The 19767-nt window shown below is 32.5% G+C and overlaps 1 protein-coding gene across 1 annotated transcript in view; it reads right to left on the bottom strand.

The window, feature by feature from the left end:
* Nucleotides 1-19767, bottom strand: part of LOC129219273 (sushi, von Willebrand factor type A, EGF and pentraxin domain-containing protein 1-like) — a 370742-nt gene that overhangs the window by 38202 nt on the left and 312773 nt on the right. The window contains exons 12-13 of the mRNA XM_054853606.1: nt 14532-14665; nt 11226-11417 (exon numbers count right to left, since the gene is read on the bottom strand). Coding sequence (XP_054709581.1) covers nt 11226-11417; nt 14532-14665 — 326 coding nt within the window. The remainder of the gene's footprint in view (nt 1-11225; nt 11418-14531; nt 14666-19767) is intronic.

Raw genomic sequence — 19767 nt, 5'->3', positions numbered from 1 at the left:
AATGAAACTCGCGCCACGGCATGATAATTTGTTTTGGTAATGTTTGACATGCACGGAAAAGCTTTATTGTGACAAGGCTGAACTCTATCCGGCGACTTAACAATTTTGCTGGTAAGACTGTCATTTTAGAAAAACGAAGGAACCAAAACAATTCGCAACTCTAATAAATTATAGGGGGTGCTGCAGTCACTATCTAATGGCGGATGAGAAAGGAAAAACAAAAAAAATGATGTAACTTATGCTTTGAAGATTAGTGATTTTATCATAGTGTTTGTAGAAAGTTTTCTTTTCTATCGTTCTGAAATTGCATTATACTATAAACTATCTGAAGCCTGTAATTTACCCCAAAGAACACACGTTGAATGGTATGTTTTACCCTTTTCGGTAGTATTGTAAATCACAGCAAGGTAGCGTATTCGAACTCTGGAGATGCGAACTTACGCTATCTACTGGAGTTAATAGTTAATCCACTGGCGTTAGGGTTAAATTTCAAATATTAAAATATCACCAAACAAGCAATTGCTTCGTTAAAATGTAGAAACAATTTTCACCCGTCATACCATGACGGGCGACTTTCTTGTATACCAATCAAGACCCTCCCGTTTTTCTATGTAAGATAGTAAAAATTTTCTTGACCATCATTTTATCCTCATCAGAAAGCCTAACTGATGATAAAGCATTACCAAAAAGCAGTTTGTTATCAACAGGCAAAAGTGTGGCAACAGTAAACACAGATGAGTCTCGTCAAAATTAGCCGATCCTATTTTCAAGTAAGTTTGGTTCTTTCATAGTTCACTATTGCTTACTAAGATAAAAAAAAAGGTTAATTGCTTTTTAGAAAGTCAAAATTTATGTAGTAAACGAATTCAAAAAATAAAAAAAGAAATGCCGCTGTGTACCATTATTTTTTCCTGTGATTTCATAACCCTAGAAAAGCCTAACAAAGCCATAGTTGGATTTATTAGGGCTCTGTTGTCCTTATTAAGATACCGAAGGGATTGGGTGGAGGGATATGATCCTATGCTGCAGATGTGTCTACAAACTGTTCGTAGGAGTGACTAAAACGCAGAAAATAATGATATGGATGCCTCAGTTGCCAAATCTATTAACTCCACCTTTTAAAAAATCCTCATTTCTGCTTTAATAGTGCTCAATCAATGCTTAGCATGTGAATTTATATTATAACTTTTGGTTCAGTACATTTCTGAACCTGTGATGACAATAAAATCTAACACTAGGGCTCATTCACTCCTACGGATAACACGATCTTCTTCACCACTTTTCTCGACTTTTTGGTTTATGGAGTTAATCGATTTGGCAAGTGAGGCACCCATATATCGGTGCTTCGAATGTGACGATTGATCATTTTTAGTTGCATTGAAGTAAATGGAGAATTTTTGGCAATGTTTTTGAGTTTATGAAATGTGTTTTTTTCATATTTTACATTGACTATAAGGAACTTTTCTATGTCTTTTATTTTGCCAGTATTTTTTGGCGATTTTTCAAAGTTGTACTCACTGGAGATCCGTGTTCCTTATAAGGCCAAATCACTTTTCTATACTAAAAACGCTGAAACACACAATTGAAACTTGAATTTTTCCATAGAATTACGTTTTTCTCGTATTACATGAGTTATTTAATGAATATGCAAAATTTGGAACCAATTAAATCAAAAACGACGAAGATACTTGGCTATGATCCTTAAGTTGGTCTTATTTGGAGCACTTACCTTACAAGCATAAATCGACTGTCCTTAAAAATTTATAAACAAAACTTTCTAAAACTTAAAATTGCAATAAATATTTCAGTGTATTAAGTTGAAACTGAGAAAATAAGTGTGTATCGCAGCTATAGTACAATGATCTGCAAATTAATAAGTCTTAAAGCCTATATGTTTCCACTAAAATGATGAACTTTCTACAAAAATTCAAGGTTTTTTTGTAGGTTCGTTTATTTTTGAAAACAATAGAAGTCCCACAAAAAACAGTACGGAAAACATACGATGTATAGAAATCTTACTCCGCCTCCAAAATTAAAATTGTGCCATAAGAAGGCGTATTTTTTAAATTTAATTTTACCAATTCAAGGTAATTTCAAAACTATATTGAAATGAAGTTCACGACACATAGCTGAATCAGTCATAGTACGATAATAATGTGCTATCGATTGTTCATAAATCTGTCAGTCCGCAGTAAGTCAGTACGAAGAAACAATTCATTTTAACTGCATCTAAAAGGGTCAAAACACGTCCATGCAATGCATTTTTCAATCCGTACTCCACAGTTTTGCTGTTACAATTTGTTTTCGTTCCGAAATTAAAAGGTAACTTATTTTTCAATTAATAATTTAAAATTTCTGCTATCGTATTGTTAAGATAAATAAATTTTCTTGAGTTGTCAAAACAGTTGCTTTAAGATCGACATATGGATGCTTCGCTTGCCAAATCGATTAATTCCATAAAACAAAAAGTCGAGAAAAGTGATGAAGAAGATAGTGTTATCCAATAGGTGTGAATGGGCCCTCGTATTACATTATCTGCCATCGCAGGATCAGAAATGTACTGAACCAAAACTTGAATATAAATTCACATTCTAAGCATTGATTAAGAACTGTTAAAGCAGAAATGAGGAGTTTTTTTAAAAAGTGGGGTTAATCGATTTGGCAACTGAGGCATCCATATATAAAGGTGAAATCGTTTCTAATTATCTCGAAGAATTTGTTTACAGTCGCAATTTTTCAATTTACGGCATGTTTTATATCTCAATTTCTTGCCATTGCGAAATTTGGTAGTAATCATAATGCCTGATCTAGAGTCGTACTATCGAATAAAAGAGGATTCTGTTCCCAACTTTGAGGATTTTAAAATTCAATTATCACGTGTAATTGAAGCTACCAGAGTTTGGAAGACGATGTTTACGATTAGTCGATGCTATTTGAAGCATCTAGAAACAAAGTGTTGTATATAGATACCAAAATTAAAATTATTATTATTACCACTAGAAATGGTAGGAAGAACTCGCATCTTGTAGAGATGGTGCTAGTAATTCTGGTAGGTGCTCATGTACAGCGTAAATTAGATTTATAATAAGTCTTTAAATACTCGCTTTCTTTTGAAGATGTTATTGTATTAAGGTTTTCACCTTAATACAATAATATTTGCAAAATCATGATCAAAATCATTTGAGTATCAGCGGTAAAGAGTTTGTACTCTTTTATAAACCACGAAAGCCTACAAAAGCCCAGATGGTACGTTTTTGTTAATGGTATGTCACGGCTCATTTTCAACATTTTCTACCCAACTGGTAAAAACGAAGTGCTTAGTGTCCCGTCAAACGTTGCCAAAATCAATATTGCTGAAATTCGAAATTTAGAGCAGACCGGGGCACGTTTACGCGGATTTTTTTCAATGAATTTTCTAAATTATATGTTTTAACCTAAGAAATTTTAAACATTGCGGTTTTATGCAGCAGTTAATAAAGTCAAAATTGGTAGATTCAGTTGTTGGACAGTTTGTGTTTTTAACCGTTAAAAAAATTATTTTTGAGTCGAAATCGGTTGCGTAAACTTGCCCCGGACATGGGGCACGTTTACGCATATTTATTTTGACACCTAACGTGGTTCTGTTAGTGTTTTGAACATAATGTCTTACCATCGTTAAAATAAAGCAAATTTACTGCAGACTGAAATCATGTATAAAGAAAAAGTTGAACGGGCATTAAGACAGCACTACATGATTGTAAGCTATTATAGCTTACAGATACGAATACACATAGATACGAATTTCAACTCAATTAAAAATTAAATGATTATTTTCAAAACTAAGTAGCCTGAAAATACTAAAACTTTTTGAGACAGTTCGGAGCGAAAAAAGCGTCAGGCACGTTTAGAAGTAAGACACAGTAAGAACGTGCGTAAAGGAGCTCAGGAGTCAACGCGTAAACTTGCCCCGAAGCCAAGTTTGGATTTATTTTTAAGGTGCAAAAAAATTTAGTAACATTTTAGTTCATACAAGGGATACCTCAAAAAAGGATAAAATTCTGCTAGTTTTTGAAAATTCGTTTTTTCTTAACTAAGTATTATTTATTCACAAAAATCTTCAAAACGTTCAACTCAAAACGTACTCGACTTGGTAGAGAACAAATTATTCTTTCTGCATGCTAGACCGAAGCTCGACTGTTGCTCAAAAACTTCAGAGGATATATGATAAGGAGCAGCATTAATCTGTTATGATTGTTGGCTCTCCAGTTATAAATCGTTTTGAAAAACGGGCACTGCTTAACCGTGGACTGGTCTACCCCAATGTTAAATTTTTAAATAAAGCAATGCATTTAATAAGACTAAAAAGTACATAAAAAAGAAAAAAAAAATCAACGAAAAAGTGCTAAATGTATTAATAGCAGTGAAAAAATGCCAAATGTAAAGCCGCTAAATGTGTAAAATTTGGATGGTCATAAGGCCTAGGTATATTTCGGATCTGATTTAGACTAAATGTATTTTTGGTGCCTTCTCTTAGTTGTGTTTCTCCAAACTGTTAGGTCTGTTTTAGCCTTGCAATTTCAGGGAGATGTTCACAAGCCCTATGAACTAAGAGTAATTACATAAGAATTTGGGGAAAACATTTCAATAAAAGCCTACCTACACCATAAAGTAAAGAAACTACATAGAGATCCCCCACTATACTAAGAAATTGAAGCCGGCAGTTGCACCGCTGTATAAGATCCTTAGCTTCTTGTTAAATATCTTGAGATAAATTTTGATTCAAAACATTTCATTACTGAATCTCAGTTGGTTGTTAATTTAAACTTAGATATCGTTGCAAGTTTATGAGGCACTTTTTAAAAATTGCATCAAAACATGAATTAAAGTGCAAACCAATCCACCAGCCACTTCATGAGTCTCTTTGCGAGATTAGTGAAAACTATTTTTGCGAAGCGGTCATGTTATCATAACCCCGATCATCATTGCACCGCTGAATCCCATTAAAAAATACTAAACCTATTTTAATTTGATAGAAATTTGCTTAATGTGTAAAATATTTATCCCTAATCCACTATTTAAAAGGAAATCTTCGAACTACGAAAACTGTGCTGAAACCGCAATAAATCAAAAAATGCTCCCCATGTTTCACAGATATTCAACAATAAATTGGTGATAGTTAGTGAAATTGCTTAAATGCTTACGCCAGACAGTAGAACGCTGTATTCTTCAGAATATAGCTGCTTGAAAAAAGTCGTAATTACTACAAAAGTGAAGATAATGAAATAAACTAAATGAGATCTTTTAGAAAAACTGAAAGAGTCCTATTTCCGTAGTGCTGTAGAAAATTCAATTGGTAGGGTGTGCGTGAAAAGCAGGTAACATTTTCTAGGAGAGTTAATTACGTCAAACTAACTATTTTGGCGTGTTCTTGGTGTTACTAAATACCATTGACTCAGTTGCTTTATTTGTTCACTTAACTCATTCATGGAAGGCGTTCATCTTGAAAGTGAACCTCTTATCCTTTGAATGCAGAACTGTTTGAATGTAGAACAAAGTTGATATTGTCCGTTTTGCACGAGAAGGTACTTAGACACGCCTCCTTGAACGTAGAGTTCCATTTTATGCGAGGGTGATCGAAGAGCAATCTACGCGCTTCTAAATGAGACAACCACATAGCCTTTACTTGGGCGTGTATTTTAATGTGCAAAAAAGTCTTAGTGTCCTTTACACTACTTGCTTCTCTTGTCTGTTGCCATTTTAGTTATTCTTGCATTTTAAAAACTGTTACTTTTACAAGAAAATGCTATGATCCGAATATGCCTTCTGCCGAAAACAGCGAAATAGAATCATCGGATACCACGTGACGAAGGAAGAGTCAAGTGCCTTCTTGTGGAAAACGGACAATAGCTGCTTAGAAACTCTTTTAAATTTAAGCTTTCAAGTAGATGGGTCATGCCACGGGAAAACAGACATTTTGACTACCATGTGATTGCATTATATTTTATTTGAAAAGTACTGTTAAAAGCCTGAAATGAACAATTGTTTCTTCCTGTTTTTGTCTGAGAAATCATACACGCCTGTATGTTTTCTCCGGTAACAAATTTTTGTTTATTATATTTTTTAAATATTTACTTTTGAAACGACACATTGAGCTGTCACATGCAGGAAAAAAAAATGTCTGAGTTTTCGTAAAATGATCCTCTATTTGTTTCTTTATAAAACTAACCTTGTTAAAAAATGGTAGGAACGCAAAGCATGCGTTAAAAAAATCCTTCACCTATAAATTCGGAGGATTCTTTGAGAAGTATGAAACTAATGTAGAAAAGTATGGACTTTCACCCGGTGAGTAAATTTTTAATTCATTTTTTTTCTTTAAATAGTTTGTATGTACATTATTTTAAAGATAGAAATTTAAAAATGTCAATTTCATAGGTGGTTTTCCGGAAATATTCTGTCTTCCACCGATGTCTTCACGATGTGAATGCTGCCATTCATTTAACCTGTTTTTTTACAGCGTTGTAGCGAATTTCTAAATAGTAACAAAACTGGTACGGTTTTTCTTAAACAGCAATTCTATTAATTCGACAAAAGTTGCGTCAAGTGGCGCATCCTCATCAATTAGGGTTAAATAGAAGAAAAAAACGTACCGTTTATCATCAACGCGTAGAATTGAGCAATTTCATGATTCAAAATTTAAATTTAGATCCCTTCGGATTCCTTTAAAGTTGATTGGATTTCTTTAAAATGATTTTATTAGAGCCATTTGATGTTGTTCCTTCAATTTATTTCAGCATACTAAGTGCGATGTACCCTTTCAATAAAAGGTACGGTTAGTTTATTCTAAAGCTGATGGTTTTATAGAAAATACTTAGCAATTCAAAATCCAATGCATGTCATAATCCTTGGACAATAAAACATGAAAATATTTTGCCGCTATCCAAACGTTCTTAAAATAACACTTCAAGAGATTCTTCGCAACGATTTTGCTATTCTAAAAGGTCGCCCACGTGCATTCCTACGTTCAAATAAATGGTCGTTCTTAAGTACAATGGCCCGTCAGTTTACTGGAACGTTAAATGAATAACTTGATAGGTCAAGAGAAATTGAAGGTGAGATAAGCGAGCTATTTCTTGGAATAATCGCGTGAGATGTTACAGGTGATCATTAAACTTGAATTATGTCTGAGCCGTTATGAGAATCTTTGTTCAAAGTGATAGGGAGAAGAGTGCAGTTTATTGAGATTATATAAGTCTTACCGACATTGACTGTCACAGAGTGCGGTTTGAGACAATTTTTCCTTTCTGACCATGGACCATTCCCACAATATTTTCACAGCTTTTACCTTTCTGATTCTGCTAATTGCTCTTGCGGGGAATTAGGTTCTCCAGAACATAACATTTTCTTCTGTCCACTAACATTGCATTTGCATATCAGACGTAATCATGGTATTTCAATCAATAAAAACATATTAACCGCCTTTTCACAACATCATACCCGCATCAGACTTAACTCAATTTTCAGTCTATGGCTAATGAAGGCTTTATGTTTCAAGGCGTAGACTAATGCACATATTTTCTCTATTTTCAATAGTTAATATCGTTTAAATTTAGTTTTTTTTCTCCTACTCTTTAACACGTTATCTTCTGTAAAGCAACAACTCTCTAGTGTCCTATTATGTTTTATTGTATTATTGTAAAGCATTTATGCATTGTTTTTGTCTACTTTTTAAATTACCAAAATTTTTAACAAGAGCAAATCAAAATTGTATCACTGATAATAATGTATCCTTATATATATTTAAATAAAGTTCCCCAGAGACCAACTTGCTCAGATTTATCTGAGCATTTAAAACCGATAAACCGAGCAATTGAAAGGTGGGGATGGTCTCTGAGGGTGTCAAATGTCAGGGTTCTTTTAAAAGTTCTGTGTGTGGCCCTAAAAATCCTGAAAAGGCTGCAATAATTACATATTTATGCATTAGCATCAAAAAAATTTCTTCGTTTTATGGCATTCGAAAGTTTCATCGTATAAAATTATTTTTGTGCACAGCAAAAATGTATGACACTAATATGATAGTTTCAAATATGAACGAAAAAATAAGTCCGTCTAATGACCGTTGGGTAACTTACTGTGGAAAAATTTTAGTTCATTCGATTTTTTTTCGCCAAAATACAAATTTTTGGAGTCGACCTTTTGTATGTTCCACTTGAAATACACACTTCTACTCCTTTTATCTGCCATTAGAGCCAAGATGCTCTTTTTCAAAAGCGTAAATGTTGTTCGATTAACTTGCACAGAAAGCACTTTAAAAGAAATTTCTAATATTAAATATGTTTGAAAAAGCATGCAAAATCTGTAGAATGACCTTAAAATACAATATAATGTACGTTCCTTAACAAGTAAATAGGTATGAATATAAAATATCAAAATAGTTTATTTTTTGCTTCTTTCATTTTTTTTTACAAATTTACACCATCCTTTCATGACATTTTCCTAATAAAGACTTCCTTACTTTTCAAAAATCAGTTTTCAGGACATATGCTCAAAACTTCCTTCATGAATGAGCAGCTCCTTCAATACTATATGCTGATAAACATTCATATTTCACTGATAAGGAAGTTGAGAAGATTTATTACAAAGTTAAAATGGGAGGGATGAATGCTTTCGTAGATAGGTCGCAACGTTAATAAGTGATAATAGCCAGAAATGATGAGTAACGGCTGTTGATGCAACAGCAAAAACGTCTAAAGTCGTTCTTTGTTTCCGGAATGAGGTTACTGAACAGAGTTTTTGATTTTATAGATTTAGAATTAACAATATGATTGGCCCCTCTGCTCCCTCATTACACTGCGCAATCACCAGTTGCACTTTCCCTAAACAAATGATTAAAGCAAAATCCAATTTCATTACGAGCAGTCCATTCATAATAACACTCTCTTTTTCAGTATTTTGAACCCCAATCCCGTCTTTGTGGCAAAGTGTCAAACTTGACGTCTCTCCTCCCCCCCTTGCTCTATGTCTCGTTATTTTTCATATACACATTCTAACAAAAATGTGTAATGGCACGCTTGTTGTTACCCCTGCCCATACTCCCATCCCCCCGTTGTTACAAGCTGTTCCAATTTCATTAACCCTTCTCCCCTTCTAAGTGTGATTAGATTTGTGGACACCCCCTAATTCTGAGTTTATTATTTATATTTAATTATTTAGATTTTATGGTAATAAGTTAAACTACCGGTAAGGAAAACATACATTTCAGGAATCAGTAATAATATAGAACAAATTAGCCCGAGTTTGAACCTTTTAAATAGGGTTGGTTGGAGTAAGTGGGACCCCTTTTGAGAACAGTTCGTTTTGGAAACCTTGTACATAAGTTTTGAAACAAAACAATTTAAAACTTGTCTTATTTTATTTTGGGTATTGTTAATAAACAGAAGTTCATCATTATTTTCTAAATTTATGCTTTAAATATTTTTTAGGATCATATTAAAAAAAATAAAATCTAATGGGTGTCCCACTTACCCCTAAGTAAGAGGTAAGTGGGTCACACCCCTTTTATTAAAACTTAAATGAAACATATCCAAAAAAGAGATAGAGGAGTCTTAAATGAGTATGTAAGCATGTAAATTTTTAGTATGTAAGTATGTATTAAAGTATGTAAATTTTTAGCGTGAATTACCTTTTCGTAACTGCATCCATGTATGAGATATTTACTGTCTTTTAAAACTGTATCACGGAACATTTTAAAACAAAAAACAAAGCAACTTCATTTGTGAAATTTATTGAGACCGTATAGGTATACGTATATTTTACTTTCACATATAAAGGTGTGTTGGATGAACATAATACAGTTGATTTAGATCAATATTGGCAAATTAGCCAAAACTATAAGTTGAAAAAAAAAATTGGAAACACTAAATGGCTGCTTCTATGTAAAGTTAGCTAAGGAAGAACCATTATCACTTCATCCTCAGTAACTATTCAAACATCATCTGCACCATGCTAATAAAAAGTGTCACAGTTTCTATTCATTCTTGCAAATTCAACAGTATTTTTTCATTTGTATCATCAACTTCCAATATTAGATCTACATAAATCTTAATGGTTCTCTTTGATGCAAGTTCCACAAATTCATAATCACCAGCTTTAGCAGTTTTTGTAGCTGAACTATCTATTCCTACTAAGTCATCATAGTTGTCTTATATTTCACTAACACAAATATTTCATCAGAGTTGCTTTTGATTTTCAAATCCTCACTATTATGGGGGGACCCACTTATTCCATAGTGAGAGGACCCACCTACCCCTTATAGCGAAAATTTACGGGGTAAGTGGGACCCCTCCTCTAAAACAGTTACTAATAATATTTTATTCAAAAATTCTGGTTGCAGTATGTATTAAAACTGCTTGCTTTTAACTGTACAGTACATGAAGGTTTAATGATTATAATTTTTTTTTAAATAAAAACTGACCGGGAAACGCTTTTTTGAAAAATGTTGCTTAAACTCGGAAAAAAAAATACTGTTTTTTTTAAAAAAAGTTCTATGATTAAAAAAAAAAAAAATCCACGAAACCCAAGTATATGTAAAACCAATCACTTTGATGATCTATGACATGATCAATGCAAAAAAGTATAAAAACTATATGCATATTTCAGTTTTAGGGGGGTGACCCAAAAGTGACCCACTTCCCCCATCCAACCCTATCATTTTTACGTTTGCTTAAACGTATTTTAATCGCTATCTCAATTATGTCTACTTGCGCAAACCTACAAGAAAGCTCCTTCAAGTTCGTTTTATATTCTTTATTACAAATAGTAAAGCTGAAAGTCTCTGTGTGTCTCTGGGTCTCTGGATTTCTGTATGTCTGTTACGCGATAATGCCAAGACCGTTCGGCCGCTTTTCATGAAATTTAGTACAGAATTAGTTTGTAGCATAGGGGTGAGCGCCTCGAAACGATTTTTTGAAAATTAGAATTTGTTCTTTTTTCAATTCCAATTTAAGAATATTTTACCGAGGAAATTATCACAACGTGGACGAGTAAATTACGAAATTATCATAACGTGGGCGAGCAAATGAATACAGAAAATTGGCAAAAAATTCACCATCCATTATTTGTAAATATACAGGTGAACCAAATGACCTTATAATTTTCTACTACGGGCAAAGCCGTGCGGGTACCGCTAGTTAATCAATAAAAGTATTCAACGGGGGGGAGGATGGAGAGTACAAAAACTACGTACGTACAGGTCAGGCACTCTGGCTCCTTCGGCTTCCATCTGCCTCGCATGCACTTGGCCGTCCGGTTGCCGATGTTCAGGTGATATCCGGCTGTGCAAGTGACGTTGATGATGGTTCCATGTGGCATGGATTCGTTCCCACGACCCATTTTCACGATTTCTACCTCCATCCAATCCGTTTCCTGCAACGAGCATGCTTCTGAAAAGAAAGAAAGATGGTCTTCATTTTTATCTTGGAACCAAAGAAGGATACAAGGGAGGGACGATGGGGGCGATCCCCCCTCCCTTGAGGGTCCCAACACCAGCAATTTTTCCAAATTGGAATCCTAAAATGCAAGTGTAGGCCCTTTTTGATGACTTCCGGAAACTTTTCGTACTTGATGTTTCAAAGAGGAAATTTTAGACAATCTTTGGTGATTTCAGGAGAAGAAGTTTGGAAGCCATTCTTCCGGTCCTTTTGTAAAATTTAAGTCTTACAGACGCGATTGTAGATGTTGGTTAGTGTTAGGAGAAATAATAAGTTTAGTCTGGTAATTTTTCAAAACTAAAGTTTCAAAATACATAATTTTAGACTATCTTTCATGATGTTAGGAGGAGCGGGTTCGAAACTTTTTAACAGGATTATTACGAAGTTGAAGTTCTATAAACGCAATTTTTGGGTACTTCTTTCAACCGAAAAAATAAAGCATTAATTTCAGGAAACTCCTTGGCTAAATTTCTATATTTTAGTTGTTTTCGACAAAAATGCTGAGGTAGTCCTCCCCCCCCCCTCGAATATATAAATAAGATAAGTAGTAATAGGTCAGTTAAAAAATCAACCGCCCCCTCCTTGAAACCATTATGGATCCGTCCTTGCTTGGAACTGATCTCAGAACGAGACTTGGTGCTTAAAGCTGAAAATAAAAAACTTGAATAAAGCAAATTGTTAAGAAAAGGCAACAATTAGGTGCATCAAGGCTCAGTTGGAGCTTCTTCATCAGTGCAGAAGTGCTCAACACACTCAAACAAGTCGCAAGTGTTTACTCACGATTTTTTTTTGTGTATTTAGCACTTTTTCATCGATGAAGGGATATCATTATAGACTAGAAATAGCTATTTCTAATAATTTTTGATAATTTGTTCTTAATTCAAGTCGTCTTTCAGTTTTTACATCATATATTAGAACCAAGCGTTTTGATACTTTTTCTTCCACTGATTTATATTTTTAACTATATGAAAATGCTATAGAAAACATGCTTGAAATATCTTTTTTTAGGCAAATTGTGTTCAAATGAAAAAATATGTTGCTGATTCATTAACTTTCATTTTCAAATTAATCTTATCAATCTCAAAGAATTGCGATTAATGCAACAAAGAATTGCAAAATGTAATTATCAAGGTAATTATAACTTATTTCTATTGTCAAAAATTGTGTACACACAATATTAAGTTTGTTTTAGTTGATCTGCTCTACATCATTCGATTTTAAGTTTTGTACGTAACTAGTTAAGGCAACACATTCTAGGCGACTGAAAAGAAATATTTCACGACATCTTTGCTTGAATGAAAAACTAGTGAAACATTAAAAGTCCACATTTGTTGATCGTTTAACTAACTCTAATTTTGTAATAAAATGTTCATGTTACTATTTGTCCAATTTCATTCAATTTTCTCTGAAGTCCATATAACACTTCATGCTGTAAAAATACAAAGTCACATAAGTAGTACCTTATATATTAGGCCTTAAAAAATAATCGTCGGCCATTTTCAGCTAATTGCTGAGCATACAAGACTTCACATAGAGACAGGATTTTTTTAATGGTGAGAGATAACTACTAAAATTTCTAATTTAATGTTTCTAAATTCGGCATTTCAACAGCTGAACTACGAATAACAAAGCCCGAAAATTGAACCTATAATATGGTCTCATCATTAATTGCTTAAGCTCAATTTTATTTTCAGAAATACATAAAGTCGTTAAAAACCCTAACGTTTAGTACATGGCAGTAAAAATATTGTCATTATTATTTAAAAAAAAAACCTCTGTAAAAGAGAATATTACAACGGTAAATCGTTTAAATGTACAGATAACTGAAGACACGTGCTTTGGGGTAACAAGAAACCCCTTTTCAGTACAAAAGAGGGCAGCATATGGATGAGAAGATGTCTAGCAAACTGTGAAAAATTATTCGATTTAACCTTGAAACAATCTCTTTTACTTTTACACACAAAGATAGGTCTTTATGGCTCTGTCACATACCGCAACTCAGAAAAAAAGGCACGTCCAACCAGCGCATGGATACAGAAGTTTTTAGGAAAGAAGAAAATAACTGTTGCTAACTCAACTAGGGAAAATCGTTTTTTGATATATATTTTTGTTTTTTTAAATGGAACTGCTTAGTAAATGAAACTGCGCTGGTTACACTACTCCATTAAAAACTGAATGAAAAGTATTCCTGTTTATGAATACAGTGGACGACGGTTAATTTAATCAGTGGTTAATTGAATCATCCGCTTTAATGAATCAAATTGTCAAAAACAGAATAAAATCCAGCTTTTTTGAATTAGCCGCTGTTTTGAATCAGCCGCTTTACGGAATCAAAATTGCTTAGAATAAATGTGACACGCGGATGCCACTGTATCAGTAAAACGACTCAAAAAATACCTCATAAAATGGGATCGTTTCCAAAATTTTAAAAGTATTTTTTTCTGAAAGAACATGCTTAAAAACACAGGATCTAACTATTTTTTAAATAGTTTAAGTTTAATATTTTTAAAAAAATACTTGAATCGGTGGACTTTCATCGCTTACATTTCTTGCCGATGACATCACAAATGATGAAATGCCATTCTGTGTTGCCATTCACAGAGCAACATATTTAATTCGCATCTTTACTCACGTGTATTGGCAACGATATGGTTGATAGCAAGCATAGAGCGCAATTTTAATTCGCTTCTTGATTATCATAACGTGGAATCGCGGTAGAAAGATGCGACAAAGAGCATCGTTTGTGACGTCTTCAAGACCACGCCTTGTTTGAAAAATTGGACAGTTTGAAAAATTAATTAAAAAATAACTGTTGTGAAAATGAAAGAATTTTCTGAGTCCATGTTATTTTTTTTTTGCTTATTCTATCAGTTTCACAGACTAAAAGTACTACTTTTGACAGAAGGAAACAACTCCATTGATGTTGATGGGCAGGAAAGTAGGGTCGAATAGTTCTGAATAAATATTTTTTAAATATTTTTCTATGCGCTAAGTGAATTAGGAAGCTTTTTACCCGCACAAAGAATAAAAATTACGCAGCGTGTAACTGAATTCAAAATTTATTACCTCTCATATTTCGGTCTTTGCTACGTATTCTCTTTCCTCTCCGTCTTCTTTTCCCGCCCCTCCTGAGCCGCGCTCGGATAAGCTCTCTTCGTCTTCTTTGTGTGGTCAACACTGGGTGGGATTCTTTGAAACATCTGAAATCCAAAAAGAAAGTGACAATATATATCCAAGCATGTTTAGGAAAGATGAATGTAAAATAAAAAAAAGGTAGGGGAATGTGGAGTAAAATGAAATGGTGAACTCTGCTTTTTGTGCCACCTATCTAGTAATATTTTGACTATGTGGTAACACATGCAGTCTATTCCAGTCAAGAAAAAAAAATAACTTCTGAAAATCAAAGAATATTAATAATAAAAGCAATTTTCAAAAATTGATACTCAAATTGTAATATCTTGTTGTAAATCAAAAATTATTTTTGTTAAAGCCCTTGTTATTAACCTTTTAAGTATTGATTCAGAAGAAATAATCAGTGCAGCATTATTTGTTCAAGGTATTCGACTAGGTTTGGAACAGTGTTTTTTTTAAAACCTCATTATGGAATAATATTAATGTTTTTTTAGAAACAGAAGGATATTAAAACGTGTATTTTGCATTAAAATAAAGCATAATATTATTCATTTGTTTTAAAATGGGTGATTTTTCGGGAAAAATGACTGAAATTTACCAGTAAGGAGAACCGTTGTATTAAAAAGCTAGTTGCATGCAATTTGCTTAGATTATTTCACATCTATATAAATGCTACCAATAAACAGATCGCAGGTAAAGAAATATTTCAAGAATTTCAAGAATTATGACAATCTACACGAATTTATCGAGAAATTTCTCAAAAATTAGTCATCTTTTTTTGGTAAAAGGCTATAAATCAAAATATAAATTTTATCATTTGCATACATAATATGCGATCTATTATACTAACAAGTACTTACGAGATAATTATATCCAATGTTATGTTTCAATATTGAATAGAATTTGCAAAATCATGTTTTCCGTAACCAGTATCGAACGAAAATGCATTCTTTGCAAAACGTAAATAAAGATTAGACTTAACGCGTGTTTTACTGCAGATTTTTACTATTCAAATGCTTGTAACTTTAGCTCTAATTCACGTAGATTAAAAAGTCAAAAAGTTTTATGATCTGAAAAAACGAGACTGTTCAATGCGAGTTTTTTTTGAGAAAAAGTGAGTTTTTGTTCAAAACCGTCTTTTCAACCTAGTCGGATAACTTAATATTAAGCGTATTTGTATTTTAAATGCTTTATACAGTTAGTGAAGCGCATGCCCGGCAAAGCGGAATGGGCAAGGTAAAATAGTTCATTTCATTCACTTATTCAAATCTTTTATCAAAACACTTACGTATGTATTTATTGATTATTTTATTAATATTTATTCATTCAATAATTCCCTTATTTATTGATTCATTCACTATTTTAATAACTGATTTTTTTTCTCATTTATTAACTTATTTATTTATTTATTCGTTTATTGTTTCATTTCCTTTTGATTTATTCATTCATTCTTTTATTTGCTCATTTATTTGATCAAAATTATTGTTAATAATCGAATAGAAAATATTTCATTGGAAATGTATTTTATTTTTGACTTTGTCCCATGAAAAAAAAAAAGTAAAAACTTTGCACCTTTTTTTTGGCGGTACAAATTTACTGTAAAAAATAAAATAGTGTTTCAAAGCAAGTTTTATTACAACATATATTGTTCTTTCTTTATATATCGTAATTATCAAATCAAATTTCTAACTTGTTCATTTTGATACTTCTCTAGGGACATTTCATGGAAAAGCCGTCGTTTTGTCGCGCACGTAGCAGGTAATATATTTCATTAAAAATAATAAATGCAAAGATAATGCACAAAATTTCGCTCAATTCCTTTTCAAATTTGTACAGGGTTAGCATAAAAGAATATCCCGGTTTTAAAAACTTATATTTCATGAACTATTACTCTTAATACTATGGATGATACATAAAAATAAACTGATATTTTTTTTCATTCACAAATGAGTGCGCCTTTCGTAACGCGCTTATCTATAACATACATTTTGGAAAGTTTCAGTCAATTTTTCGTAATGCTATACATTTGAAATCTTTCAGTTCTTACAATGTTGCTGGCAATGGTGGTGTATAAACAGTCTTTGACGAAAGCTCATAAAAAAAAATCACATAAGGTGAGGTTTAGGGACAGGGCTGCAACTCGACTTTTGTTTCGGAGGGTGTTTCACCAACCGCATTTCCTAAGAAATCTATATGATTGTTCAGATTTCATTTCAGGGTCATTTTACTGTATTTTGTCCAAAGGTCGAGTCTGCATCATGACACATTTTTTGCCATAACTATTTAATTTACTGTTTGATTTGCATATCCTTTTATTTTGCGTTAGTCCTATCAACACAAACTCAAAATAAAACAATGTGCTAATTAAAGAATTAATTAAATAGCTGTGGCAAAAGTAGTGTCATGTTGGGGACTCTACATTTGGACAGAATCTAATTCTATTGATCTTTGTTCTTTGTTGGATGTTTTAAATGGGATGTTGCTGTTTTAAGGGCATTACCATGAGCAAATGTAAATGAAGATGTATATATTAGCTGGAAGAAAAATGAAACTCATGTGTGGTGTACACTACATTCCTTGTCCTGTATTAAATCATCACGGTATTTTTCATATTTCCTATGTGAAGCATTGCAAGATGTTGATGCTGATTTTTCAAAAGTTTGCAAAAACATCCCCATTGTAAATACTGCCGGTACAATATTTGTACATTATTTTTAGTAATGCTAATTTTATTTTTCAAATGAAATTGAAAAATAATGTAAAAAAAAAAAAAAAAAAATAAGAATTACTTCAGCCAAAAAATGTATAATAAAAAGTCGTGTTCTGCAGTAGTTTTAGAAATTTTCGAAGGAGGTTTGAACCCTATAAATCTTTCCCCTTGTATACGGCCATGTTTAGGGATATGACTGGCCGACGTATAAAGGGTAAATCATCATCACTTGCAAGGCCAATGCAGTGTTGAGGAGCGTCAGCGGCACAGTGAGTTTGTGGATTTTGGAGGCAAAAGGACCCCCAGGGGTCTTGGTTTTAACATTGTTGCCAATCCTAATGCAGTAGTTAATACACGTGTACCAAAGAAACCCTCCCAGAAGGAATTTCTGACTGCGCTAGTGCGGAACGTGCATGTTTAGTAGTTACGTACATTCAAAAAAACTTGGATAGTTTATCTTTACTTTTATGTATCATTTTTAGTGGCAAGTGTAATAGTTTACGAAATATGAAATTTTTAAAACCGGGAAATTATTTTATGCTAAGCCTGTATTTAAAATGAAATATATTAGTTGTCACGTGAGGTTCAAAATGTCAGTTTTTCTATAGAAGTGATCTCTAGGTTTCTCTACGTGTATGTTATGTCAATTGTTACATATTTTTTAAATATTGCTTTTGCGTGCTTAATGCGTTATAATTATGACAAACTTGATGACATTTGGCAACATTCAAACGGCGTAAAAACTTTAGAATTTATCGGATTATTCCTGCATTTTCTGTAAAAACTATAAAAAGATTCTGCACCGATATTTTAAATATGGTATGTTAATGAGTGAATTTTTAGTGTGAATGAGTTGAGCTCTGTTACTCACAAGTTGTGTGAGCTGTGACTTGTTTTGTTCTCGTAACTAGAATTTTGTACGTGTTTACGTTGTGATTATGGTATTTTTACGATATTTGCTTAATTGCTGGATCTTTTAACAACTGTACCTATCTTTTGTAAAAGTATAAATTGTGATTACGGTATTTTTACGACGTTTTCTTAACTGCAGGATCTTTTTGCAATCGTACATACTTTTTGCAAATAGTATTAAATGTGATTACGGTATTTTCACGTTCAATTGCTGAATCTTTTTGCAATTGTACATATTTTTGTCAATATTAAAAATTTGCAGTGAGCCACCATCAAAATGTTTTTTTTTAGGAAGAGAAACGCCAGTTGAATTAAAAATTCTAGTAAAACGAAATAGAAGTATAACTTATGTACAAACACGTTGCTCAGCGTTGATTTTAAGAAGCTGTACATTTAATTCAACTTCAAAATATAATTTCGACAAGTAAAACTAAAATATTAATAAATAATGAAATTGTTCTACATATAACTCTTACACATATAATACATTAGCTCAAAATTTAAGCAAACTATCCACCTGATTTCATGAAAAATAACATTTTAACTCAATATAGTGCTTCGAATATTGGTATTTGAAGTTTAATTAGCAAAGTGTTTTCAGTAATTTAAAAACTTTCGGTGACTTAAATGACCTCTGATTGCAGCATATTTGTCGAATCAGATACAATAATGTTTAATCACATGCCTTATTATTTTTTTTTGTCTGATTAAGTTATTTTTCAAAGGGGTTCATGTTTTAACTTTTATTCTTCCGAAGTTTGAAAAAAATGCTTGGATAAAAGTGAGGGAGAAAAATATAAACGAAACTTTGGCATTCCTCTTAAAGATTTAAATAAAATGTAAGATACATTAATCAAGACACTTTTCTATCTCTCCCAGCAAAAGCCAAGCTATTAATTTCAAACAAAACCTTAAATACAATATCGTACTATTTACTACAACAGTTTAAATTCTTTCCCATGTAGTTACTTTACATCGTAGTTTTTAAAGCCTATCTTTTATCTTATTTTGCCCCATTATGCAGTTTAATGGATTTCATACAAGAAATGTTTAGATTTTTCGTGTTCGGAAGAATGCCAGAAATTTCGACATTACCTTAATGGCGGTTATAATTTTTTTTTCTTTCACCTTCAAAAGCTGACAGTTTCAGACAATAGCGCTTTAGAAATTGTTTGAAATATTTTAAGGCAGTGCTTGGATTGAAAACGGAAATTCAAAAGATGCCAGAGGGTTGAGTTAAATTTGAAAAAGAGACAGTTAAATGAGAATATTGTCAAAAAATATCTTTATTAAGGAAGACAAAATGTTCTAAAGAAGGGAAACGGTTTTAATTCATTAAAAACATAGTAATTAGTGAAAGGTAAATACAGAATTTCAAATGAAATATCAAAAAGTATTGCGCGTTAAGAATTAGATGTTCTACACTGATCCATTTTGAAACATTGATGAAGCTGTTTTTTATTTCTTCCAAAGAAATAAAAAAAGTCTTTCTAACTATCATTTACTAAGATAAGAAATATTGTTAATATTTGACTTTAACACGTTTAT

Source organism: Uloborus diversus, chromosome 1, assembly GCF_026930045.1.
Source record: "Uloborus diversus isolate 005 chromosome 1, Udiv.v.3.1, whole genome shotgun sequence".
NCBI lineage: Eukaryota > Metazoa > Arthropoda > Arachnida > Araneae > Uloboridae > Uloborus > Uloborus diversus.
This window is presented reverse-complemented; position numbering and strand designations above follow the sequence as displayed.